Source organism: Lagopus leucura, unplaced genomic scaffold (genome assembly GCF_019238085.1).
Source record: "Lagopus leucura isolate 7727_CA_CO unplaced genomic scaffold, USGS_WTPT01 Super-Scaffold_100159, whole genome shotgun sequence".
Lineage (NCBI taxonomy): Eukaryota > Metazoa > Chordata > Aves > Galliformes > Phasianidae > Lagopus > Lagopus leucura.
The window spans coordinates 9,281,509-9,309,354 of NW_024962335.1; the positions used below are offsets into that span (position 1 = coordinate 9,281,509).

At 35.4% G+C, this 27,846-nt stretch overlaps 1 protein-coding gene across 2 annotated transcripts in view; it reads left to right on the forward strand.

Moving 5' to 3' along the window:
• The window catches only part of SCYL2 (SCY1 like pseudokinase 2), a 35,672-nt gene extending 9,328 nt beyond the window's left edge, over positions 1 to 26,344 (forward strand). Inside the window, exons 3-18 of one of the 2 annotated variants that reach the window (XM_042890129.1) lie at positions 900 to 1,057; positions 4,533 to 4,677; positions 5,267 to 5,416; positions 5,994 to 6,215; positions 6,999 to 7,115; positions 8,623 to 8,748; positions 10,162 to 10,338; positions 13,119 to 13,241; positions 14,654 to 14,767; positions 15,225 to 15,357; positions 16,904 to 17,022; positions 17,739 to 17,839; positions 18,354 to 18,420; positions 18,542 to 18,631; positions 19,725 to 19,844; positions 20,478 to 26,344. In XM_042890129.1, the coding sequence (XP_042746063.1) occupies positions 900 to 1,057; positions 4,533 to 4,677; positions 5,267 to 5,416; positions 5,994 to 6,215; positions 6,999 to 7,115; positions 8,623 to 8,748; positions 10,162 to 10,338; positions 13,119 to 13,241; positions 14,654 to 14,767; positions 15,225 to 15,357; positions 16,904 to 17,022; positions 17,739 to 17,839; positions 18,354 to 18,420; positions 18,542 to 18,631; positions 19,725 to 19,844; positions 20,478 to 21,128 (2,613 nt within the window). In that variant the 3' untranslated portion in view covers positions 21,129 to 26,344. The remainder of the gene's footprint in view (positions 1 to 899; positions 1,058 to 4,532; positions 4,678 to 5,266; positions 5,417 to 5,993; positions 6,216 to 6,998; positions 7,116 to 8,622; positions 8,749 to 10,161; positions 10,339 to 13,118; positions 13,242 to 14,653; positions 14,768 to 15,224; positions 15,358 to 16,903; positions 17,023 to 17,738; positions 17,840 to 18,353; positions 18,421 to 18,541; positions 18,632 to 19,724; positions 19,845 to 20,477) is intronic. The other variant, XM_042890130.1, reaches the window with a different exon arrangement.
• The last annotated feature ends 1,502 nt before the right edge of the window (positions 26,345 to 27,846 follow it).

Here is a 27,846-nt window from a genome sequence, read left to right on the forward strand (position 1 = left end):
GCCTCCAGGGATGGGGCATCCACAGCCTCATTGGGCAACCTGTTCCAGTGTGTCACCACCTTCTATGTGAAAAGCTTCCTACTAATATCTAACCTAAATCTCCCGTCTCAGTTTAAGACCATTCTCCCTTGTCCTATCACTGTCCACCCATGTGAACAGTTGTTTTCTCTCTAGTTTGCATGCTCCTTTCAAAGATTGGAAGGCTGTGATGAGGTCTCCCTGGACCCTTCTCTTTTCCACGCTAAATAAGCCCAGTTCCCTCAACCTTTCCTCACAGGAGAGGTGCTCCAGCCCTCTGATCATCTTAGTGGCCCTCCTCTGGACTCACTCCAAGAGCTCCACATCCTTCCTGTATTGGGGGTCCCATGTCTGGACTATCATGGGAATGATCAGGTTAATTGATAGATGTTATTCACCACAAGTTCTCTCTTATGAAAGTGTACTTCAATATGGAACATATTTGTTTGGAACAGAACTTTGAGAAAGAGTGTAGTTTAATGAAACATCTCTTAATGCAAATGAGTGAGTACCCTCAGAATATTTTATTTATTTATAGTTATATAAATGCTTTTGTTTACCTAAAAATCAAGCTGATTTCTATCTTGTTAGCCTGCTGTTCTATAATTCTGTAGAAAATGATTGTAGTTTATGCAGTAGTTTGTAAGGTTTGGAGCACAGTAATTCTTAAAACACATATTCCAGAAATTCTATACAGTCATGATGAAAATGGCTGGGACAGAATAAGGACAATGTGTAGCTGCAGATATATATTGTAGTGCTTCTTGCACTGGTAGGATTGTACTGTTGATTTTTTAAAAAGTATGCATGTACATAATTTTATATAGGTTTTATTTTTTGGATATGTTATGTACTGAGTGAATTTCATTGGTTATTTCTAGGAAGTGGCTGTTTTTGTGTTTGATAAGAAGCTAATAGACAAGTATCAAAAATTTGAAAAGGATCAGATTATTGATTCTTTAAAACGAGGTGTTCAACAGCTAACGAGGCTTCGACACCCTCGACTGCTTACTGTTCAACATCCATTGGAAGAATCTAGGTAAGCTATAGTAAAGGTGAGAGCAGACTTTCTTAATTACTGTTTTGTTATTGATTATAAGAAGTCTGGACCATTCAACACTTAGATCTGATGAGGTTCAAGTTTAATATATTTACTCATGAGAGAATGGTGTTTTCTCCATCCTCAAATCTCTATTCCCCAAGTCATACCATGTATCCTTGGTGTGAATCTAATTGATAATCTGTTGCATGATCTAAGTGCTGCTGCAGCTGGAGGACTACATGTGACCATTACAGCAAGGATGTTTAGGAGTTCAATTAATTTCACTTTAAAAGAGCCTTTTAAATTTGTTTTCTTTTAAAAAATTGTTCATTTATTGTTTTCTATTTATGAGATTGGGGTCTGTTGGCAAATTGTATTTTTGTGGCACATATGCATTTAGAAGATCCTCAGGTACCAAATGAGGGAGACAAATCTGTATTTTTTTAGTGTTACTTTGATTTATATAAGATTAGTCAAAAGGTACAATAATGGGTTAGTTTTACACCTTTATTATTCAATTATAGTGATAAGAGTACACTAAAATCTGATAAATAAAATGAAGATTTCATGTTAAAATAGAAAGCTGATCCTACTGAGGAAGATCATGAAGCTTTTCAACTTCTTCCAAGGAAGTTTTTTCAAAGTAGAGTCTAATAAAGATTCATGTACATTGCCTTTCAAACTTGTCCACTTTTTCTTCTGTCTGTTAACCTGCACATTATATCCATATATATCTTTCCTCCTGTTCTAAAGTCATTTGGTTTAGTATGCTCCTTGTATAAGTCTAAGATGGATTGCTAATTGAACAGAACTGTCAATACTGTACAGCAGTAAATCATAACCAATTTCATGGCCTATGGTTGTCTTAGTCATTGTTTATGTAGATAAGTTGTATGTACCAGGATATACCTCAAGGTTTTCACTTAAAACCTTGGTTTTAAGTGAATGGTGTTTCAGCTGAGCCAGAAACCTTGTATTTTTTCCTAAATTCTACACTTAAGAAGAAGATGGTAAGATTCATACCTTGGAGACATAAGAAAGCTTTGGTATTTTTTCCTGCAAACAATTTAAGCCTTTTGAGTAAAATTGATCTTGCAGTTTGGTCACAGTCCTTGCTGATGAATTTTCAGTAACACTTTGCTTTGGTCTGAATACTGTTCATACTCAATAAGCTCTTTGTAGGGGCATCACTATGAGCAAACCTGCCCAGCTGCTTGCTGTGCCAGAAACTGGAGCAATAGATTTGTGGGGTTCATGAAAGGAAAACTTGCTTAGACTGTGTATGTATCTGTGTACAAGTGCACCGTAAGACTGACAATATTTTTAGACTAGAAGAAGGTGCTTGCAGAGTGCTTATTTTTTGAAGACATCTGTAGGGGGCTCCTTCTGGGCTGGTCTTTTTTTGGTGGATCCAAAGTAACATACAGTTGTGCTGAAATTGCTTGCACAATTTATTCTTTTTGTGTGGTGTGGTGCAAAAGAATGCTTTTGGTGTATCTGCACCAGGTAGATGTTTCCAGGCCATGCCATTTGGATCCCAGTATGTAGCTAGCTTCTGTTTCATGTAATTGGTATTCAGCATAATTATGTTGATTATAAATATTTTGTTAGTGGTAAATTTTACATGCATTTATATAATGTATGCAATGTATATTTTTAGTCATACTAAACATTTAATATAACGTATATTTACTTACAACTTGTTTTGGTTTCCAGTAACAGAAAGGCATGAAAAAGCCAAATTGTAAAACCATTCACAAAGAATGAAGGGTTCCAGATATTTAATTTCATAAACACTCCATCTGTTGGTGTTTTTCCCAAAGCATATGTGTGTTTGGCCATTACTTTTCTTGATAACTTGTTTTCTTTTTATTTTGTTACTCAGAATGTCATTTTGATATTATTCAGGGAACTGGTAAAGAGGATGCACTGCATGGCAGATAACAGCTCCTACAATACCAAATTGCTTTAATTAGATTTGCCCTATCCTTCCATAATTCTTATGTGGCACCTTATTTAATTAACTCCTGAAGTAAAAGACCAAACATCTTTCTATTCCCTCAAAGCAACAGCAATTGGAGTGTTTATGTTGTGAAAATATCAAATAACTGTTTTGTAAGTATTTTCTGCCATCAGTGCCTTAACCGTAACTAAATGGAGAAGCTCCATAGTAAAGCTGAAATAAGATTAAAAATGAAGATCTTTGTCTTTCTGTGCTTTGATTCCTCCTGGTGATTAATCAAAAAATGAGGTTTGTAGCGCTAGCTGTGTTAACAGAGAAGTGGAGGAGACGTTGTCTACAGAATGGTGTGAAGGTGGTGAAGCAATTGCAGTTCAGTCAGGTTAGGTGAGGCTTACGAATCAGTGAATTTTGATTTTCTTTTTTTCCTTCAGGAAGGCATCAGAAGTCACTCTTAGTCTGGATGATTAATGAGTGTTGTATGTTTCATCAACCTTCTTTTACCTCAAAGAGCCAGTGTGTTAATCTACAGAGATATATAGAAACTTTGTGATAGATTCATGCTGGAACATTTTGTCTTCTGTGATTATTTTGAAGGAATAAACAAAAGGTTAGGCTTCTGCCTTCTTGCCAGTAGTGTTATTACTCACAAAAATATCTTGTGTTACGCAGTCTTGGTTTTCTGTGTTCATGCTGGTGCAGTGTTTGAACACAGCGTGTTTGCATGGAAAATATTCATTCTTAGACCGGATATATACGCTACCATCCACACAGAAATAAAAAACAGACTATAGCTTCCAGTATTGTTCAGAACAGGGTGAAGTGTGGGAATATATAAGACAAGTTGATCTTTTTATACATGAAGCTTGTGAAACTGTGACATGTGCTGTTTTCAGGACTTCAAGATTTGACTTTCTGGAGCACAGTGTTACAACCACTCCGCTCTTTGTGCTTCATCTGTGCTTTTCAAACAGTGCTACCACAGAAACGTTAAAAAGACCTATTGCACAGGAATAAAGCAGTAGATAAATTAACTGGAGAAACAGTTCATACAACAAGTATAGTTATGTGCGTCTCTGATTCCTGTCTGACTACATGAAGCACTGCTTCAGTCAAGGGGCGTAGCAATTTTAGGCAGAGCTAACAGTCTGATTTTACGGGGTTTAATGGTAGTAAGAAATATTTGCTTTTCTTGGATCAGGGCAGGAAAAAGTATAGTTTTCTTAAAACTTTAGTGAAGTGCTGTGTGCACAGTGAGTGATATATGTTAATGTTAGAGAATACAGTGACTTAAGCTGATTTCTATACTACAATTTTTTTTTCATTTCACATAGATATATGCATATATAAAATCTCTCATTTAATGATTAGAAGCCTGAAATAAAATATGTTTTTAGGTAACACAGAGTCTCTGCTAATGTATAATACTATGCCTTCCTGGTTGCTCCAGGCCAAGATGTGCTGCATTACATTACTTATAAAAAACATTTTTTTAATCTATTTTCTCTTTAGAGATTGCTTGGCTTTTTGTACAGAACCAGTGTGTGCAAGTTTAGCTAATGTTCTTGGCAGCTGGGACAACCTACCTTCTCCTGTACCATCTGACATTAAAGAATACAAGCTTTATGATGTGGAGACTAAATATGGTCTGCTTCAGGTGTGACATTTTTATTATTTTCATGTGCTGTTATTATTAATAGTTGTTTTATAAATGCCATGTTTGTGTATAGTAAATCAAATAATTGTGAAGAGAAAGATGATAGCGACCTGAACATTGTAAATATAAGAGAAGATGAATACTGGAGGCTCTGTAAGTTGCTGCTATTTTTGGTTATTCTGATATGGAAAATTAAGAAATGAATTAATTTTTGTATTCTGTATGAATGTCAGTTCTACAACTGTCTCTCCTGTACACGAATCTTTTCTTTACCTTCTATGGAGGAACAATGGCTTCCAGATTATATTTGGTGGAAATTTTGTTCAACATCAAAAAACATTTTTGTTCTTAAGCTTTGGTAGTTGATCAGTGTTAGTAATCTCACCTGCTGCTTACCTACATCTGTATTTAATTTCCTTCCTACATAATTTTTAAAACAGCCCAAAATCAATGATGAGAAATGGCTTCTTAGTTAATGTGTTAGTATACCATGACCACAGGAAATAAGGCTGTAGATACGACAGAAATTTTTGTAGATGTTGTACAATCCATCTTAGGAAATATTTAACCTGAAATCTTTTATTAACAGGTTTCTGAAGGCTTGTCCTTTTTGCATAGCAGTGTGAAAATGGTCCATGGAAATATTACTCCTGAAAATATAATTTTGAATAAAAGTGGAGCATGGAAAATTACAGGCTTTGATTTTTGTATCCAGTCAACAAATCCATCTGAACAGGAGGTACTACATCCAACTTTATATTGTTATTTATTAGTACATTTCATATTCAGATCTTTGTCTGAAACCAGTTTATTGAGCTTGCATTTCAATACATTTATGTAATATTCTGTATTTTGTTGGCAGAAAGTCTGAATGTATGGCATAGGTTTGCGTTGAAGTTCTGCCTTTGATCATCAGAGAAGAAGCCTGACTTGGCTCAGTAGGCTTGGAATAGGCTAGTGAAAGTTTCAGACAAAGGCTGAAAGTGCATGTGATTCTGCTAACCTGCATGTTCAGTGACATCCTTTCAGTGCCTTGTTGTTACATCCTCAAATTAATTTCTATCGTAGTTCATGTTCCTCTCCTTACAGCAGTGCTTTTACGTTTGCATTACAGTTCTTAATTCTAATGTCCAGATTTTACTGCATGAACTGATCACTGAGTTACAGCCACTGATTTTTAACAGTTCTGCTTTACTCCATTTCTGTTTCATGATTTGAAGGGATTAAAACTTTATTTTTTGCCGCTACTCAAACTTCATGTTAGTTTTTATAAAATGCATAATAAGTTCTTTTTGTTGTTGTTGGTTCTCTTATAGCCCAAGTTCCCTTGTAAGGAATGGGATCCAAACTTGCCATCTTTGTGTCTTCCAAATCCTGAATATCTGGCACCAGAATACATTCTGTCTGTGAGCTGTGAGACAGCAAGTGATATGTACTCTCTAGGAGCTGTTATGTATGCAGTGTTTAATAAAGGGAAACCAATTTTTGAGGTCAACAAACAGGATATTTATAAAAGTTTTAGTAGACAACTTGATCAGGTATCTGTTTATGAATATTATACATTCATTTTCATATTTGAAAAATCACTTTTTTAAAGCAAATTTAAATATTTTAGACACAAGTTAAAAGTCCTAAGCAAAATATGGAAAATGAAAGTATGTGTAGAGAAATTTCTGTACTGACTTTATCAGCTGGAGGATTTGTTTTTCAGCCGATTGTAACTATGTTGAATGCTGGTCTTATGGGATAAGTGCTTTACCTGTTAGGGCAAATAGTGCCAAACAAAAGACAGTGTATGACCAGCATAGGGCTGCTGGAGATTGCGGAGTTTAAAGTGATTTGATCAATTGGCAGCCATTCAGTTACCAGCTGTTTCACATTCTTTGTGGACTGTGAGTATTCACAGATGAAGTTAATTGGAACAACTGGTGTAATATGGTCATATGCAAGTTTCTTTTGTTGCAGCTTCTTTGGGTGCCTATTGCCTTAACCAGATATAAAGTATTTTTATGTATCTAAATAAGACCTCAGATAATAACACATCTTTAAAAATACTGATTTTCTGTTATTCAATAACCTGAACACAATTAGAAGCTGGGAGCAGGAGAATGTGACTGGACACGGGCGGGCTGTTGGGAAGCAGAAGGAAAACTATGAGGGATCAGGAGCAAATGGGTTGTGAAAGGTGGGAGGGGAATGGTATCAAAGGTTTGGTTTAAGAAGTCAGTATGAGAAACAAATTGTAGTGCTGATGTATACTGGAAGTAGTTATGTACAAGATTTTCTGATTTCATGGAACATATGCTTAAATTTCTATGCAGCTGAGCCGTTTAAGCTCCAGTACTCTCCAGAATATACCAGAGGAGGTGCGTGAACATGTAAAGCTACTCTTAAATGTAGCTCCAGCAGTCAGACCAGATGCAGATCAAATGACTAAGGTCAGTTTATGGAAAATATGGTAGCTAAAGGAAAAAGGGAAAACAATGTTTCATTTATGGAAATAATGGAGCTGTTTTGAAGTTTGATTGTTTTGTTTTTATTCCTGTTAATCTTTTTGGTTGAAATGTTTTTAAAAAACCATCTAACTTTAGAAAATAATGCTGTTAGCTGGTGGCAAGTATTGTTCTTACATTAACATTTAATATGAAAGAAGTGTGTGCTGAAACAGAGTTTAGAGTAATCACTCAATACACTAATATATTGCTTTCCTGAATTGTAGGATAGAGAAATTAGGGCTAAATATATATTGTAACAAATGTGAGTTAAGCAGTTAATTAAGGTCAGCATGGTGCAAGCTAATATGGAGCTTTGCATGGGAAAATTTACCTGCTATTTTTAATGATGTTAAGTTAACCTACGTAGAGCTTCTAGCTGAAAGCTGAATATTCAGGGATGGATTTTAGATAAAAACAGTCTTATCCTGTATGGGAACTGCTGAGTCACGGCCTGAACCTCTGATTGATCACCTGAGGTGAGCCATGAGTCAGCCAGAGGAGCACAGCTGAAGGCAATTCACCTGTGCTACCGGAAGGGGTGGAGCCAGGCTGCACTCCTCCTAGACCTATTTAAGACCTGGCTACCAGTGGGGAAGGATGTCGTCTGGAGATCCCTCCTTCTGGTGTTTTGTGGTGAGCCCAGCATAAGGATAAGCCTTCCATTTATTCTCTCTTGTTATCATAGTCCACTTCGCCTAACTCTCCTGTTTATTTTGTGATTGTAACATCTTGATATCCATTGATTATACATATCCTCATCATGCGTTTTTATCAGTCTTTCATTAATGATGAAGCAGCTATGTCAGTATTAATGATTTACCAAGGCAGTAGGATGATCCAGTCATGTTGTTAATGCAGTGTTCATAAGCCTGGTATACGTATATATACAAAACTATATTGTTACACAAAACTTAAGAAGGCAGACCCTCTTTTCTGACAACTAGAGCTGCAGCTGAAGTGATGCAAACATGGGATATCACATGTATCCTATCCATTGTAGCTTTTTACAAGCAGGTATGAACACCAAAGATAAATTTGTGTAATCAGACATCTATTGCATGTGAATTCTTATTGAAACATTATAATATTCTGGGGATGGCTCTTAGACCCAGAAGGCTTTTAGATAGGCCTTCGTGATATTAAATAGCATACTTATTCCTAGAGAACTTTTAGTTTGTGTTTTTACTTCTCTTTTTTTTCTTTCTTCTTGTAAATAAAAAAAAATTTCTTATACAATCAGTTAATTTAGATACTTATTTAAAATGCTAGAAAAATTGTCTTAATGATCAACCTTTGTGAATATTATACTACTCAGTATGTAAATATTTACTTTTCTACCTGTTGGTTGCAGACACTTCATTGTAGAAGTTTACTATAGTACACTGAGAGGATAAGCATACAATTATGTGAGTGTAAGTAAGCTTTCTAATAGCACTGATCTTATTTTTAGATACCGTTCTTTGATGATGTAGGAGCAATGACTCTTCAGTATTTTGATTCATTATTTCAAAGGGATAACCTTCAGAAATCACAGTTTTTTAAAGGATTGCCAAAGGTTCTGCCAAAGCTGCCTAAGGTATGTAAATATGACTTCTTGAAACCATTTAAAAATGCATACAAATCTATTAACATTCTTAATGTTAGAATTCTGAACTTCATGTAGCATTGTACCTGGCATAGTAAACTGCCACAATATTGTCAGAATAGAGTAGCAGGAAAGAAAGGAAGGTTGGAAAATAATGTATAGTTTTTCTTCAGCTGTTGATAAATCAGGAAACATGAAATGGTAAAATGTGCTATTAGTTCATTTATGAAATCATTGTTTGTATATCCTCTATGTAGTTCATCTCACTTTAAAAGGGAATTATCTGCTGTGCACTTACAAGGCTTTCCCTTTTTTTTCAGATGCTATCATTAGCTCTTTGAAATCATCTTGCCCTATTTTCTCCCAGTTTGTTTATAGGATTGTTTCAACTTCTTTATAGCAAGGTAGTACTTTAATGTTGAAGGATGCAAAGTATCCTTCCCTCAGAAGGCTGAATGCTTTCTTGTGCTAGCAGAACCCAGAAACCTCAAAAGCTACTGTCTGTCATTCCACATTTCTCCTCTATAGTGCTAGACACTGTGTCTAGACTTTTTCTTCTTGTCATATTCTCATATTTATATAAGACGGTGTGTGTATGTGATGTAGAAGTAGTATTAGGTTAATGCATAGTAGAATAGATGAGCTTTTCAACCATTGCATTAAACTTCTTTCTTTTTAATTGAATTTTGAACTGCACAGTGAACTACACAGATTTAACATTGTCATCTTCTTAACTGAGTAACTATTTCTTTTGATCAGAAATTCCTGATACTTAGAATTTGGGCACAGATGGGATGTATTTCAGCTAACTTCAGATAGCCACAAATTGTCTTTAAGGCATTCACTTTTTTCTGTCTGTAGAATGTTATTATGGAGATGGGCCGTGCCCTTGCTCTTAAATGATTTTTAAAGCATTTAAGCTTGCCTGTCTCTACACTCGGCATCCACAGTGTAATTTTCTGTGTTTTGTCAGCTGAATCCCATTTAGAGAATGTACATGGAGTTTTCAGGGAGATAAATATTAGGTTTGTGAGTTTGTTCAGTGGGTTGTGAGGTAGTGAAAGGCTGAGGTCTTGGGTGATAAAACTTTCTAATTTTTTCCTGAAGGAAAGATGTAGAATGAAGTTTTCGTAATGCATATAAGTGACTTAAAGTCCTATTTTCTGTACAGTTAATAAGTTTTTACTGACCTTCATAGCTGTTGTAATCTCAAATTGTGTCTTGAGTGCAAGCAGAGACAAGTAAGAAAAGTAGAACAGTGTAAATTAGCTTAAACATATGGTGAAAGTAAGATCAAAATTGAAAGTTTTATCTTTTTGTTAATATCAGATTGATGCAAAAGCTGTTGAGCTGGCACAGTAGCATCGTGGTGTAATGTGATGCATGCTTGTCTTTCTCTCTCAGCGTGTTATAATTCAGCGAATTTTACCTTGCTTGACCTCTGAGTTTGTGAATCCTGATATGGTACCCTTTGTCTTGCCTAATGTTCTACTAATTGCTGAGGAATGCACCAAAGAAGAATACATCAGGCTCATTCTGCCTGATCTTGGTCCTGTTTTTAAGCAACAAGAACCAATCCAGGTATGTTAAAGGTTGTTCAAATTACAGTTATTCTCTTCAGTGCTTCTTCCCTCAAAAATGACTGTTCTAGTTCCCTTTTCCAGCTTCACGTGGCTTGTCCAGCTTGCTATGTAGTCGTCCAAGTAGTCAACCTCAGTTCATACAGAATTTTTCCAGGAAGTTCACCAAGTCTTTATTCCTACTATTTACTTGGATTTTCTGAGGTTATATTGTATTTATAGATGAGATTTAGAATAGCAAAAAGAAAACAGTTTTTACTCAGTTCTTGTCTTTGGTTGGTTGTTGAAAGTATATTTTAAAATCTTTTTATCATGATTGTAGATCGAAGCAGGGTTGTATGGTACAGTATTTACACATTCTACTGATAACCTATGATTTTATTCTTGTGTCTGGATTGGTAACACTGGGATCTTGGGGTGGGAAAGTCATGAATTTGACATCTTTTTAATGTGCTGCTTACTGATGATGATAAAATAGTGTTTATTTGTGGGCTGTACAGAAGTTTAAAGTGCTTCATTTTATTTGGCAAATGTTACCGTTAAAGATTAAGTAAAATATGTTTTGTTATTGTTGTTTACTTGCATAGAAATAGTAAAGCAGCACAAGATTTGCATCCTTTTTGTCAACATAGTGTGTGATGATTTTTGAGAATTGTGTCACTGGGTTAGGCATCGTGCATCAGGAGTGAAAATGTAGCTATGCATTCCTTCTAGCACACCTCATTTTAATGCTTACTGCGGCTGTTTGCAACGCACTGAAGGGCCAAGGTAAATGTAGGAATGAGCAAGTAGGTGTTTAACCTCTGAGTTTCAAAGAACTGGAGGAGAGAGCTCCCATTATACTGGGAAGTAGGGAAAGGGGACAACTGTATTACCTCAAAATAGCTCATAAAGTTGGAACTTCTTAACATTCTTTTGGTACATTGTAGGTTTACGTTATCTTAATTTTTACCTTGGAAAAAGTGTCTAATTCACAGCCAGTAAACATCTCATTTCTGCTGTTTGATCGTAAAAGATAATGCTCAGCTTTTCTACCTGTAACATCAGGTTTGTGGACAGTCCTTCCTGCAAAAACTTTATGTCTAGGTTTTATCTTAAACGTAATGGGTTTTCTATTTAAAACTCATACATATTTATAAAATATATTATTATATTTAGAGCTATTTTATTTCTTAGGAAATAAGAAGAAATTGAAATACAGACTTGTAACATTTCTTAGCTTACTAGGTACTATATACTCTTATCTTGATATTTTTAATTACTCTTATGTTGATATTTTAAGTACAAAGTGGCTTGTTCTGCTTTTATTTCTGTGGACTTTCAGTATGGAAGGTTCATCTAACTGGACTTTTTTCCAAAGTCAATATACTAGGAATTCAAGGGAAAAAGTAACAGCTGCTAGAAGATTTAATTCCAGGTCCGACTGGGAACATCATGTCTTTGTACAGTGCACAAACTTTCAGTTCCTGTGTGTTCGTAACTCACAGTGAGAATGCCAGTGTTCTTTCCACACATTCTCTTAAGATGTTTTGGATGTGTATAATGCACATTGCTTGGCTTCTGTGAGGCACCTGAGTTAGGAAGCAAATGTGTATGGGAAGGCTACTGTATTTCAGAAGGAGGAAATTATTATTCAGCATTAAAATGATTTTGTATGAGCGAATTTATAACCTTGAAATGGAATAATTAGTTAAACTGTTCATATGACAGTCTTGAAGTTACTGTGGGGTACCTGAAGTGCTATCCTATCCTGCAGCAGAAAGAAAATGAAAGGAGAAAACTTGTATTTACATTGATATGCTTACATTTCTACATTCTGATGCCTTTATTTATCTGACCCATACCAATGTGGATTGCTACATATTTTAAGACTTGAACATTGAAATCACTTCCTTCAGTGAAATGCTTGGCTTTTTATGAATGTGACACCGTTTATCACAGTTTTTCCACCTAGTCCAACCTGTTTTCTAAAAAGAGGTTGGAAATTGATGGAGAGTCAGTCCCTGTAAACTTGTCTTACTTAATTCAAATGGTTCCCTTCAAAATTAGTTCTCTGAATTCTCTGAAATGAGAATTAGCTTGGATAAGTGATTCCCGTTATCAGCTAGCTTTTAGATAGCTAATCTAACCAAGATGAATCTCACTTTGCAAATGTGCCATTGGAGTGTTACTTTTTAGCTAAACGTGCTGTGAGGTTGTGGTGTTGTTTTGTTTGGTGCTTGAGATATTTTTCTTTTTATGATAGACATTTCCAATATGAAATATAATAAAGCTATTTTATGTCCATATAGTAACTGTAATATTCATGTCATCAGGTAACAGTTCTGATTTTAGATTTAGATGGAATGCAGCTTTTCTAGGTGGAGTTCTGATCAAATGCTTTGAAGACATTTGATCCTTGTTTTTTGGGGGGAGGCTTACCATTTTCATGTGATGTCTCTAAAGAGTGTATATGGTTGATTTTAATTTAAAAAAAAAACAAAAAGTTGTAAATAGAAACAATAATGCCCTTCTCAGCTGTTATGATTTCTAATTTCAGAAGTATTAGTCTAGAAGACATATTTTGTTTGATCTGTATTTGCTGTTTTAAAAATGCAGTAATATGTCAAAGTGTTTTTTGTTTTCCATGCCTTCAGGCAAGCAACATGGTAAGTGATCACATTTACTGAGTTACAAGAAAACTTCTGAAGTTTTAATGTTATGGTGCAATGCACTTTTAACTCCAGAAAGATGTACTCATAACTTAACCTTTTAACTTCCTAACTGTCCTTCTTTTAATAGATTTTACTGATCTTCCTGCAAAAGATGGACTTACTTCTAACCAAAACTCCACCAGACGAAATAAAGAACAGTGTTTTACCAATGGTTTATAGAGCCCTGGAAGCACCTTCAATTCAGATCCAGGTATAGTAATTGCAGCCTTTATTTAACATTGCTCAGCAGGTCTTTTGTCTTTCTTTCAGATATACTAACTTTTTGTCTGGTTACTTGAATGAGGGGAAAAAAACCCAAAGAATATAGCTGTATAATATACTTGAATGTTGAAAGAGAATAATGTTTTACTTAAGAACAATTTGGCATATTAAAATAAACTTTAGTTCTCTGATTTTCCAGAGTAACCATTTGACTGTTACTCCAACATCCTAAATTCTTACTAAATACCATAGCAAAGAGTTGAATGTACCTTTATCGTGTCTTGCCTCTGCAGAAAACATACATGCAATAACTTACAGAATCACAGAATGGCCAGGGTTGGAATTGACCTCAAGGATCATGAATGTCCAACCCCCCTGCCACAAGCAGGGCCTCCAACCTCCCCATTTCATACTAGACCAGGCTGCCCAGTGCCCCATCCAGTCTGGGCTAGAGCACCTCCAAGGATGGGGCATCCACAGCCTCCCTGGGCAGCCTGTTCCAGCAGCAGTTAGTGATACCGGTGGCTACCAGTTAGTGATGGGTGGCGTTCTGGGATTCTACTGGTAAGAAGATATGTACTGACAGTTACCTTGGAAGATACAATATGCTGTAAAATCATGCTAGTACAATTTCTGGTGGCATTTTTATATATCCTTATTTTAATTTTTCTTTGTGCTTTCTATATATTTCTAACTTTGCTGTTTTTGTTTTGATTTTTGCAAATTTTCCACTGGAATTAGCTTGCTCTGCGAGTGGAATCAACTTCTATTGGAATTAATGCCCATTTAGACATTCACGAGTGGGAGGAGGGAGATAAACATAATATTAATTAAAGAAGACTTTGGATAAACATATGTGACTTGAGATTTCTCTGCAGTAGTAATTTTGTTCCTCAAATACTTGCTTGCCATCTATAGTAAATATCACTCTTACCTCTTCAGATTAGGCTGAAATTGAGTAATTTTTTTTTTTCTGTTGGTTAAATACACTCTTTTATCTTTCAGTGTGTCATTTTCCTGGTGCATAATGCTATTCATAGTGCTTACTCAAATTTGCTTAACTTCTGTAGAAAAATAATGCACTGTGATTGTCTTGTAATAAAACATACACAAAGGTGCTTTGTGAAAATACAAGATATTCTTGTTATCCAAGTATCTTACTACAAATGTATGAATACGCTTTCGAGTACGTTTTCCAAATTCTATCTCCATAACATTATGCTTTATTGTTTTAGGTATTTTTAAATGAGTCTACCTACTTGAACATTTCATTAAACTGAAAGCTTAGGGTGACATTTCAAGCTATTTCAATCTTGAGTAATATTAGTACTAATTTTATAATAGGAAGTCATATTTAAACTTTTGTGGAACATTAAACTAATGTGGAATATTTTTTTATAGGAGCTTTGCCTAAACATAATTCCCACATTTGCCAATTTAATAGATTACCCATCAATGAAAAATTCACTAATTCCAAGAATTAAAACTGCATGTTTGCAGACTTCTTCTCTTGCTGTAAGTATTCTGAAATCTTGTCTTCTTCTTGGTCCTCAGAAAATGTTGTTGCCTTTCATTACTTTGGCTTTTTGGCTGTTGTGTTTTCAAAGGAAACCCAAACAGCATGCCCAGATTTTTTTTTGAGTTTTCTTTTTTTTCAAATTCAAAAGAATTTACTTCTACACTTAGGAATTTTTAAAATAGTGTTGACAACATTAAGTTGTTAATAGAGCAATTTCTAATGTGCGTTTCTGAGCACCATATGCTAGTAATGCCTGTTTTGCAGAAAAGCCAAGATTCTGTGAGCGGTGTACAACTGTATGTTTTCTTTTCCTGACACAAAAGTTTGTTTCAAACTGTACTGAATTTTCAGACACAGTGGCTGTAGTTTGAGAACCACTTCTCTACTTATGAATTCTGTGGCTTCTAAAATAAACACATGGTTAAGATTTTGTTTCATTCTTATGCTTCCTAGGTCCGGGTAAACTCACTGGTCTGTTTAGGGAAGATTTTGGAGTACTTAGATAAATGGTTCGTTCTTGATGATATTCTACCTTTTCTACAACAAATTCCATCCAAGGAACCTGCAGTACTAATGGGAATTCTAGGTAATTAATACTTCAAACTTTCCTCTCTTATGCTTTTGATTTTGTAAATCTCAGAGAGTTTAATCATTAATAATATTTCCATAGCATATTGCTATTGTGTCTATTAAAAACTGATTGTCTCTGCTTCACAAGTATGTCCCTGTTCATTTACTTTATGTATTGCTGGTACTTCTGATCTCTAGTACATACATTTATAGTCGTCAAGGCCCAGCGCACTTCAGAGCGCTCTGCTATCCTTGGGCTGAAGAGGATACAGAAGAGTATGCAATCTGTTTGCTTTCAAATGCTGAGCACTTGGCTGGAGCTTTTAAGGTGTTAATATTGCCTGCTCTTGCAGGCCAGATGCTGTAAGTCATTGCTGTGCAAATCTATTGCTCTTTACTGCAGGTTTTGTCAGACTCATTTTATTGGACATTTAAGCAAACATTGCTACCTTTGTGCTAAAATGGAGTGTAGTCTGGGTGAGGTTTCACAAAACAGCTAAGAAAATCTAATGGCTCGTTACTTCTGGAAGGGGAGACCTCCAGTGCTGAGCTAAGCTTTCCTAGTACCACTCTGGTGTGTGGCCAATTTAGGATGCACACTTTTAATAGCTTGAGTATTAAAGGAGACCAGCTGATCAGTGGCCAAGTGAGAAGAACAGTGACCGTTTCACTTAGTGGCAGCAAAAAGGTAGACAGATGACCGTTTGTGATAGTTGAACTGTCTGGACAATAACCCTCATTAAGCTGTGACATCACAGTAACAAATGTGATGGGAGAACTATTTTAATTTGCTTGAAGTCAGCAAGAGAGCATCTATCTGTAATAATTTAGAGATATTCTCTCTCCCTTAATTTCCTAGTTTCTAACTCTTACATTTATTGTCTGAGAATAAGAGGCAGTGTATCTTTTACTTTAATTGTATTATTCCTGAACTCTAGTTGAGTACAGCTGTTGAAAATGAAGGGCTGAAAGCAATTTAATATACTAGGGTTCATTTTTTCTTGGAATCACACTTTCCATCTTGTGCATGATACCTTCTTCGGCCATCTGACTGCTCTGTTCTAATACTAACCATGGAAAGTGAGGAAAGCTTCTTCCTGTACTGTGCCAGTATGTTCAGTGTTTGCCAGCAGACGGGAACTGTTTAAACAGAGGAATCCTCCTGCCAGAAACTCAATAGAAGTGCTGTGCTTGATGCTGTATCACTTGTGCATGTCAGTATTCTCTCTTTTTCTTTATAAGTGATTTGTAGAACAGAGAAAATATGTCTCGCGATTTCTGATCCTGTGTATAACACAGCCCCAAACCTTTAGGTAGAAGTCTTTGTAAAATGCATTCAGGGTAGAAGTTATGGTAGCATGACAATTACTCCTGGTCTCTTGAAGTGCCAGGTGAGAACTGGGGCTTAGTTAATGCAGATTGGTTTCTTGGTTGCTATTTGTCAGTTTGTGTACCATTGTATATTCAGATGATTTATACATGTAGAAAGAAATTCCACTTGGAATTTTTTTAACATTATTTACGAAATTTAACAGGCTTTCTATTTTGATGTTGTATGGCAGGTATTTACAAATGTACATTTACTCATAAGAAGCTGGGAATTACCAAAGAACAACTTGCAGGAAGAGTATTGCCCCATCTAATTCCTCTTAGTATTGAGAATAATCTTAATCTCAATCAGGTAGGAACAGAAATACTTTGCATGCTTTTACTTGATAAATGGTCGAGAATAGTTTTAAAGTGTTATCACTGAAAAACTCATACACTGCTATAGGTCTCTTTACTGTAAGAAATGAAATGAAATAAATCCTCTTCTGATATTACTCTTTGCATGTCTGAGTGTTGTTGATTTACAGTCAATTTTGCTAGAACAGTGTAAAATTTCAAAGTGAATGCTGTCACCTTCCAAATAGCCTGCAAAAGAAGTGAACAACTAGCATAATTACAATTGAAATTAAAAGCTAAAATACGATCTTAGTATTTCTTCCCTTAGTTTTGCTTGTGAATGTTGTAGATAATGTGAAAATGTAGTAGTTGCATGAAATAATTAGGAAATAAGATACCTAATAGGATTTTTTTTATTTTTTTATTTTTTTTGAGAATGAATCTGGTAATATTCATCTGGTTGTGGTTTTGGTTTTTTTTTTTGGTCTGAGTTGTCTCCCTTCTGTTGTGATGCTATCCTTTTATTAGTGATACATTATTTTCACTGTTTCAGTATACACTCTGCTTGTAGCCAAGTACCTAACAGAGGATAGTGAAGCCGGATTATAAATAATCTAAAAGCCTGTAGTTTATCTCACATTGTGACTACCTTTTGTGAGAGATTACCTTTTAGGTTATATGTCTGAATTCTGTCACTGCAAAATCCAAACTTCTTGTACTTTTCTTTTCCAGTTCAATTCTTTTATTTGTGTTATAAAAGATATGCTTAATAGATTGGAGGCAGAGCATAAAACAAAACTTGAACAACTTCATGTCATGCAAGAGCAACAGAAGTAAGTGTTTGTGGGTGCGTTAGGGATGGACTAAGCGAGCAGAGATAAAATTTGGGGGTTTTCTTCATTTCTTTAGGAAAATTTGAGATAACTTTTAGCCATAGCAATAAAAATGTATGTAATTCTCAGTTCAGTGGTAGAGAATTACATCAAATAAATGCAATTGTCAACACCTGTTTATTAGTCATGGAATGAGTATTATTTTGATGTCTGTTTTTAATAGTATAAAATTATTTCCTTTACACTGTTCACTCACAATTTATTGTTTCATTAATTAAGGAATTCATTAAATATAGAAGTCTATATTGAGTTCCACCAGTACAGTTGTACCTTACATCTGTACACCAAGAATAGTTACTTTTCTGTAGCTGTTGAGAGCACAAACAATATGCATTCTGAATATGACAGTGCTCTCATAGCATTTTGTTTATTTTTAAATCTGTGCTGCTAAATTAATGTAGTGGATGTAACTGTAGTTTCCTTGTTTTAAATATTTGTACTCTGCACCCTGTAGATCTTTGGATATAGCTAATCAAATGAGTGTGTCTGAAGAGGCAAGATCTAGTAGTACAAATAATCAGGTAAGAGTCTGTATTTTATTGTGTTACTTAAGCATCGAAATTTGAAATTTAATATCACATAGCATTTACATTACCTAAAGTTATTCAAATAACTTAGTGTTGATTCTTTAACCTTAAACAGATTGACAAGGTATTCAATAATACTGGAACTGACCTTCTAACTAGTGGACCTGATAGTAAAGGAAATGAGTTGTCAGCAGTACAGAAAAAGGTATGCTTTTCTTTGTTCTGGAGTTCTTACATCTTTTTGTCTAATTTAAGTTTGGTATGGCTACATGAATAGAATGTGTAAACATATTTACTGTATTTAAAGCTTTATAGAAAAAAAAACTTTCTGTAAAGTACAGCAGTGTAACCCAGTCTGTGTAACCCAGTCTGTGTAACCCAGTCACATGTGAAGATCCACTGAAAAATGTTCAAATAGCATCTTTGAATTTCTGTGAAAGTCTTTTCTTGAAAATATCTCTTCTCTGAACAAAGAAGTCAGTGATTAGGATAATATGTTTTTGGTCACACCTCTTTAATTAAGGATATGAAATTGAAGCTGCAGCAGTGGATTTAGTTTGCCAAATCAAAATGGCCAGGCAACTTTATTATAAAATCACAAATAGAGGTTGAGATCAAAAACAGAATTTCATAAAGTAGCTGACAATAACAGCTAGTGTAAAAATTCAAAGTTAAATGAAAACAGCCAATATGAGGATAAATACAAGAAACAAAGAATAAGCATGTCATGATGCAGCCTGTGATTATAGTTAGTATTCAGTGATAAAATTATTGTCATTGCTGTTAGCCATGGCTATCAACAAGTCACTCCCCCAGATTGTAGGTAGTTTATCACTTCTGTTTCTGTATCATTTCTGTCATCTGAATTCTCTTCCTAATTTTAGTCTAAAGGGCAACAATTTTACAATTTTATCATTTGTTAAAGAAAGTAGAATTAGAATCCTGAAAGATCTAAATGATCTTGAAATAAACAACACTGTCAGTTGAAATTCTTTATCAAGTGCCAGTGAGTAATCATATGAAAAAAAAAACAAAAAAAAACCAAAAAAACGGAGAAGTTCTTCTTACACCCAATATTTAGAAGTCAAAGCTGAAATGACTTTTTTGAAAAACTACTTTGAGATCTGCCCAGAATTTCTCATCATGCTGTTTTACTATTATTTGCTTTAAATACTTTTTATCAGTATGTGCTTATCCATTTTTTGCTCTGAAATGATTGTGCTATTTATTACCAAAAAAAAAAATCAAAAACACAATAAGCAGTTATACTGTTCAACTTAGTACTTTCTCTTTTAAAGGCATCACTTACACTTGAAGAGAAGCAAAAGTTAGCTAAAGAACAGGAACAGGCACAGAAACTGAAAAGCCAGCAACCTCTTAAGCCACTAGCAAGTTCAGTAACACCTCCAGTGAAGCAGGTGAGATACAGTTCCAGTAGAAACAATACAGTACTTTGCTGTGATTTTTTTTCACCTGCTGTATGCTTTTAGCAGTTTTTCTCTGCTGTGAGTCATCTTTGTTTTCACCTGCAGTACAGTGTTACAGTTGTGAAAAACTAAATTGCAATTTGTCATGTATTTGCATCATTAGCAGTATTTCCCTCTTTTTAAAGTGCAGTAGTTTCCAAAGACATCATTTTTAGTGGATGGCCATTGTGTTAGATATGAGAAAAGCAGATAGAAAAAGATGATTTTGTTCAAAACTGTTCACCTAACTAATAAAGAGGGCGTGGAGTTGAGAATGGGACGTGCAAGAAAATGGTATACTCAGTATATGCCTAACACTATTTGCTGTATAGTCATAGTTGTCAAGCCGAAGCTGCAAAACAGTTCCAAGTAGCAAAGAGTGAAAATAATTGTACGTGAGGTGAATTAGTTTACAATTTGTACCCAATTCCATGCAATAAATGAGAATTTCTGGAAAAAATGAGTGCCAGTTCCACGGGAGCAGTGATTAAAAACTGTTGCTGGCATATATGTACAGGAAATATATTGAATATATTTAATATAATATATATTATATTAATATATTAATATTTATCTATTTTGCAGACAAAAGATTTGACAGATACCTTAATAGACAGTATGTCATCTTTGACCAGCCATTCTATCAACAAAGCTAAAGTGGCATCTTCAAACAGCTTCTCTTCTGTCTCTTGTATGGGTGTTGGAATGGGATTTTCATCACCTGTCGACAGCACAAAGAGAAATATGACAAACGGACTAAATACTAATATGGGTTTTCAGACTGCTGGATTCAGTATGGGAAGTGGTCCTACTGCTCAGAATTTCTTCAGTGGTCCAAGTGCAGCAGGAACAACCAAGATGAGCATCGTACCAACAGCCAGTATGCCAAATTACAGTCCTATGAATGCTGCGTCTGCGATCTCTCCACTGACACAACCAAACAGACCCCCAGATATGTCTGCTTTAGATAATCTTTTTGGTCCTCAAAAACCCAAAGTTAGTATGAAACAGTTGGCTCAACAGAAATCAAACCAGTGGGTCAATCAGTTTGTGCCCCCACAAGGGTCTCCAAGTGTGAGCAGTTCAGTCATGGGGCCTCAGATGAACATGATAGGACAGACTGGCTTTGGTATACAGGGTAACCCTTTCTTTGCTCCTCAGAACTTTGCACAACCAGCAAACACAATGACAAACAGCAGCTCAGCTAGTAATGACTTAAAAGATCTTTTTGGGTAATGTGTGTCTTTTCTTTTTTCAAAGATTGATATAATTTGAATCGTGGGTAAGCTGATTAACATCTTTTTTTAATGATAAAAGCATGGTTTGGGGGAAGTTCATCCAGCAAGGTAAAGATTTCTGCACCGGAAAAAGGACTGATTTTTGCATTCACCTGGTACTGCAGTGGAATTGTGCAAGTGCAAAGTCATCTTGCGTGCTAAAGATTTCCCATCTTTTTACCCAGCTTCAAAGCACTGAAGGTAGGATGCATAAATTCAATTGAAAAAGAAGGAGCTAAATGTTTAAAAATTATTAAGAAGTGTATTCACAGTTCCTGAATTTAAACAAAGCTGCATTTCTTAAACAGAAATGTTTAGGGGGATAATAACACTAAGAAATGCAACTTAGTGCTGTCCTATCTTGTGGATCAGTCTTTTTGGTGCCTGCTGAATTCAGCTATTGTTAACGATTTATGTCATCTGAATTTGGTACCAACTGTTACAATATCCCATGACAGTTTCCAGAAAGTAAATTCTTACGCTGACACAGAATGTTTTGGTAGCCACGTTACATAGAAATATCTACCTGATAACTGTGTGAGACACTATGAAAAAACATTTTGCCTTTCTTCACTTGTGAGATAATTAGAATTGATGTGGTAGTAAACTACAAGATAAAGTGGTTTTAGAATTCTGTGCAAATTTTGAGCAGTGGGAAAGTTCTGCTACAGTTGACAACCTGTTTTATAACATCAGATCCTTGTTACCAACTCCATGGCAAAAGCCACATACCACATAAGCAGGATTTAAAAATACGTGTGGTGATTCAGTCACATTTGCTATTCATTTCAGGATAGTTTTTGTTTGCTTGATACTGCTTTTGACTGGTGAGAGGGAAGAAAAGAACGGTATGAGTAGTTTCAGAATTTCCCAGAAAAAAAAATGTCTGTAAAATTCAAGTGTTGACTGCCCCAATTTCTTACAGTTGATTTGGTAACGGAAATGTCTTGAATTACTTGGTTTGGACACTGTTGGGAAGATGGGAAAGAGTTGCCTGCCTAGAAGTTTCACATGGTTTTGTGAAAAAGCAGACTGCCATTAATTGCCTTGACTAGAATAAACTATTTCATTTTAGTTTTATTTTAACTCAAGTCCTTATGGAGGATGGATTAATGTGAAGTAAGTTCTCAAATACAGATTTGTAAGCTCTAGAATATATGACAAATACACAGATATTTCAGATCCTTTTTATTGTATTACTCCAAATTTAATAAAGCTCTCCAGAAAAAGAAGCAGTAGTTTGTTCTAGTTTGCAGAAGGTAGACGTTCAGCTTGCCCATGATAAAATCTCTGCTTTGTCAGATACTACTGTTGGATTTTAACTTCTTCTTTCCTCAGAATTTCAGGAACTTTCTTATGTAATATTTTGGAGACTCTAGCTGGCTATTTCAAGAAGGAAAGAACTAGTTACTTTTTTTATGGAAAGCCTACATGCTTTATTTTTCAAAGCCTTTCACTGAAGAAATTGTTCTTTCATTTGCTGCTTAAGAAACCAAAGGGCCTTATGCTGTAAATGTGACATGTATTTTGTTATACTTCAACAACTCTAAGTAGTAATAGCATTAAGCATATTTCCCAAATAATTGTTCATTGTAGCTGCTGCCTTAGCCCTATTATTTTAGAATACCTGGGACCAGTGAAATTATGGTTTAGAAAACAAAGCCTAACAGATTGTGATGCTTATGTGCTGTTAATATTCATGGTAAACATCATAGGTTATATTAAGGTATCTGTGTAAACCTAAGTACTATACTAGAACTGTTAAATTATTTAAATTCATTTAAAGTTACTAGTACTCTATATTCTCAATCACACTAATGTTTTCTTTTACATCAACTTTTTGAAAGCTACATTTTGTTAGGATAACTTAAGTCAAGACTTTGAAAAATTACTTGAATCTGTATTCCTCTGAATTATTTGGAAAAGAAGGTTATATTCAAAATGACATCTCTTGGGACTCTACAGTGTATGTAATTAATATATCTATGGTAAAGGCAGTCTTAAATATCAGTGTCCTGTTCTTGCTTTTTAGCCGCTGATCCTCTTGTCCTGGGGAAATTTCAGAACTTCAATTAGATTTAATTTATGGAGAGAAAGTTGACTGAAAAATTTTGATTATATTGTGATCAAATTTTATGTGTAAGATTGCTGAACTCTGAGGTTTGAGGCGTATACTTTTGGCATCTACTGTTGAAGAATGTATTTGGTAAGAACAAAGCAAAAAATATCCTAAAAGATAAAACTAAAGTTCTTTTTTGTGATACTGATGTGTTGGAATAATATTTTTATGTGGCTCAAATGATATGAAATGTTTCTTATTTCACATTTCCACAGATCATTCTGATTTCTCTGTTAGCCTCAGTTTTCAGAATGTCCAGAGTAGATGAATAGAAACAAAGAAAACAGGGAGCTTATGAAAATCATAGAATTTTTTTCCAGTTATTAAAAAATAAAATTGGAGAAGTAATTTCAGTTAAAATCAGAGGATCACATCCCTCTTTTTTGCACATACTTCCTATTTAGTGTGTCAGAGAACTGAATGTTGAACATCTCAATTATTTCCGCTTAACTTGAAGGGAAGAGGAGTTGCAAGAGGTAAGTCACCAATGTGCCATGTGCCACTTGGCTCCAGCTACAATAGCCTTTCCTTAGAAACCATTGTCCAGTTCATGTATTCACTTGTACATCATCATTCTGAAGCCCTGCAAGAGGATGAAAGACTTATATTATGGCCAGAGTAAACACCAGTGTTTGAAAGCAACGGTTGTGCTTCAGATCCATTTCAGTTTGTAGAAAGGAGTAGGAGGAAGGAACCGTATTACAAAATGTGGGTATTCCAGAGACCTTCTATCTCTTGACTTGGATGGAAAACAGTTCTGCATCTCAACTGACCTGAAGTAGAGGAGACTGTTCAGCCCTAATGCAAAACAAAATGGATAACACAAATTCAAAACTAGTATCTGTTCAAGAAATTGCAAATTCTTTATTGGAAAAGTAACCTGATATAAAATGTGTCTTCATTATCTGAACAATTCTGTAAGTTACACAGAATTTCTACCCTTTATATTCAACCTAATTTAAAGGAAAAAGTGTGGAAGCTGACTGGTTGAATCATCACCATACAGCCTCTGCCCTGCACACCCGTTTTGCTTGTCTGGCCCTCCTCCTTACTTCCCATTCATTTGTAAAGGATTAGCAAAGACAAGAAGGGTGAAATGTTTTTTGATTGATTTGTCTATGAAATGTTTACAAAAAAGGAGAAATGCAAAGAAGAGAAGTAGAAATTGTTGCATATCTTAAGCAGTTGTCCTTTGGCTGCTCTGGTGTATGTTAAATGAATGCTCTCATACCAACACAGCAGTTTTTCCGTATTAGAACTGTTGGTTCAAAATTCTTGAAGTGTGAAAGCCTCTGAAGCATTCTCTAAAAACCCAGTCTTAGAAAATTAATTCTGTAGGTGGAAGGATGGTATTAAAGAGGCCTGAGAAACTACTGGGGCTGATTGAGAGGAACCTTGAAACTAGTTGCATATTGAGTAGTGAGCTTTGTAGTAGTTAGCTGAGTAGTTAGCTGCTTCTTTCAAGAGGAGAGAAGTGGAAATGAAATGGCACAAGTGTCATTTCAAGGATGGAGGGAGGAGCAGATTTTCTTTTTCCCACGCGTTTTGTGGATAAGGCATAGTAAGGCCTGTGAAGTCTTCTTATCTGAAGGGCAGTACCAGTCTTTTGAAAGTTAGAGAATCACCAGCTGTATGGGAGAGACAAAGTAAGAAATTTTACTGAGAACAGAGATAGGATGTTTCCTAGTTTGTTTTATTGAATACTGTATGTCTTCCCCTCTGAATGGTGACGTGAATTAGAAGTGGCCTGGGGAAGTTGAGGCCTTACTGGTCTGCCCAGGTGCTGAGTACTCCAAGTAAAAGGTTGCGTTTTTAATGCTTGAAATATTGTGCACCTAAGTCTTAACGATTTAAAACTTTTCTGTTAAGGTTTGTAGCAACATTTATTTCACATATATTTCCATAAATATCCCAGTGGCACCTTAGAGTAAGGAAAATGTGGTAGCTTTAGTATTGTAACCTCTTTTGTGTGTATGTCTACAGATAGGTAAGTGTGTATTTAGACTACAAGACTACAGATTTTTTTCAGTTCGAGGGGAACCCAGGAGAGCAAACAAAAAAAAAAAGTAGTTTAAAATTTAATTTGAATTCTACAAGGCTTCCATTTGGGCAAACGATTATATGCTGCTTTGTTATGTATTATAAATTAATTCAGTTAGTCTGCCCATACCTACACAACTTGAGCAGAAAAGAATGGTTTTTAAAAGGTAAGTTTGTGGAGACTGAGTCCCTTGTTTTCACAGTGATTTTTGTTCATTGATGAGTTCTTTATGGAGGAGGGAAATATCACTGATTTGTGCCACTTCCAACTAAAGAAACGCGAGGAAGGGGAATACAGAAATATCTTGCTGTACACATAACCCTTTTATGTTCTTTGTTAAGAGATATGCTGCATTTTATATACTCTATTATGAACTTTTATTCTGAAATAGCTGTGAGGAAACCTGTCTGGAGATTTTCGGATGATTGAGCTGATTTTCATGTGAGGTCCTGCTTTGTATCTATCTTTCCAGTAGGTTTTGGCTGCTTTACAAAGAAATTACGCAAGGCAGTAAAACCTTGAATTCATACACCAAATCCTCTTGCCTTCCAGGCCTCACACCTCTATCAACCGAACATACAAGCCTGTGAAGTTGTATCGTCTTTGAGTTCTCTGAAACAATTCTAACTGCTGTACAGATTTCTGAGAGTTGTAAATCAAAATATGTTATAGTGAACTCAGGCCTTGTGCAAAATATTTAATATTTGTTTATTTGTCTAATCGTACAGTCTCTACTAGTGGCAATTTTATGTGTTGATTGTAAAACATGAAGATCCTCATTTATGAAGTAGTGTTACTGTAGTGTCAGCTGTGATTCATGATTAGAACTGTCATAGCATGGCATTGGTGTATCTCCAATTTAATGGACAGCTCTTCAAAAACAAATTTATTCTTGTATCAACTTTTAGATCAATTACTTAAAATATGTAAAAGGTACAGTGACTGTTTTGAGAAATTCTTATCACTTTGTACTGTGAATGAGGTTGCCTATGGAAATAAATGAACTTTTCATATATTTGTGTTGAAAGATAATTTGATTTTAGATCTCCATAAAATACTAACTTCTGTGGAGAACCTTATCACTATATTTTGTTTGAATTATGGATTATGGAACATAATTTCATTTCTTAAAGTGGTGCCTGTGAAATTTGATCATGTATTTCCCTCACGGAAGGAACAGAAGTTGTGGGGAAGAGCTGACAGGTAGGATAACTCTGACATTAACATTTACTTTTTCTGAAAGCACGCTAAGCCCGTGTTTGAAGTTGGCGTTCTGATGCCGCATAGTGATCTAAATTTTCATTTTCACTGTTCATTTCTTAAGAAACATCACTTACTTTGAGCTTGGGTTTCAGGCTCTGCTGCGTTGTCAGGCTCTTGAGTTTACCAGCACTTTGAAGGAGGGTGGTGGTCAAATTTTTCATGACATTAATTGATCAACTATGTGATGTCAGAGATCTCATCTGCTTAGAAGGATCATCCTTGGCTGGGGCTGGTAAGAGAGGAAAGTACAGCAGGGAGGGCAGCTTTCTCGTATTTCATTCACTGGTCATAGGAGAGAAGAGAGTGAAGCTCCAGTGAAGATAAACTCAACGGCATCCCACAATGAAAATCACAGTCATGATCTCTGACTCGAGTACCTTTTACTGTCCTAGTGGTTCTCTTCATCCTCTCTGTTCCTAGGCACTGATTGGATCTGTAACTACTGTCTGTATCTTGAGCAAGAAAGTGCTGTAATCCACATGTTCTGGGTTGGTTTGCAGCGCCTTAGAAATCACAATTTCACGAATTCTTTCATTAATGCAGCTAACCTATGTGTCAAACAGGAAAAGCTGAATAACTTTGCATTTCATTGTTCATTACCTGGGACACTTTGATGCTGGATGAAGTATGTCTCCACTTCATCCCTTTACTTAGTATCTCTAGTCCCTCCTTTTGAGTATATAGTATACCAAAGCTTTAGATTAATCATTCTTATGTCAGTGTTTATAAAGCTGTTACCATATCATGTGTGAAGCTGTGAGGAATGTAAGAAATGAGCAATTTGTGGGGAGTTGTGCAAGCAGTGGTTCATTTGATATTCTTCTCCTGCTGCTAGAGACAGATGTGTTTTTGTCCAGGATCTATGAAGCTCCCTGCACTCACATCATTACACTGCAGTTGCTTGGTAGACTGGGAGCTGACTCCTAATGTGAGAAAAGCATTTTCCTACCTATGCACAAGCACACGAACAGCTAAATAAATATTAGCTATTCAGTGCTTTTTAAAAAGTAATTTACAATATATTCTAAGCATGTATTTGAGCAACTTAAAGGAAAAAGCTTTCTAAATATATCAGAGCAGTTCCTCACTGGCAGTGACAGGCTTTAAAGGTTTTAAGACCTGTAAAATACAATAAAACTACCATAAGGTGTCACTGTAACCCAAGCAACTTCCAAGTAAATTGCAAATATTATAGAAATATACCCACGGTGTAAGGTGCAAGAAATTCTCATTCTATTAGCAGTTTCCAATAAA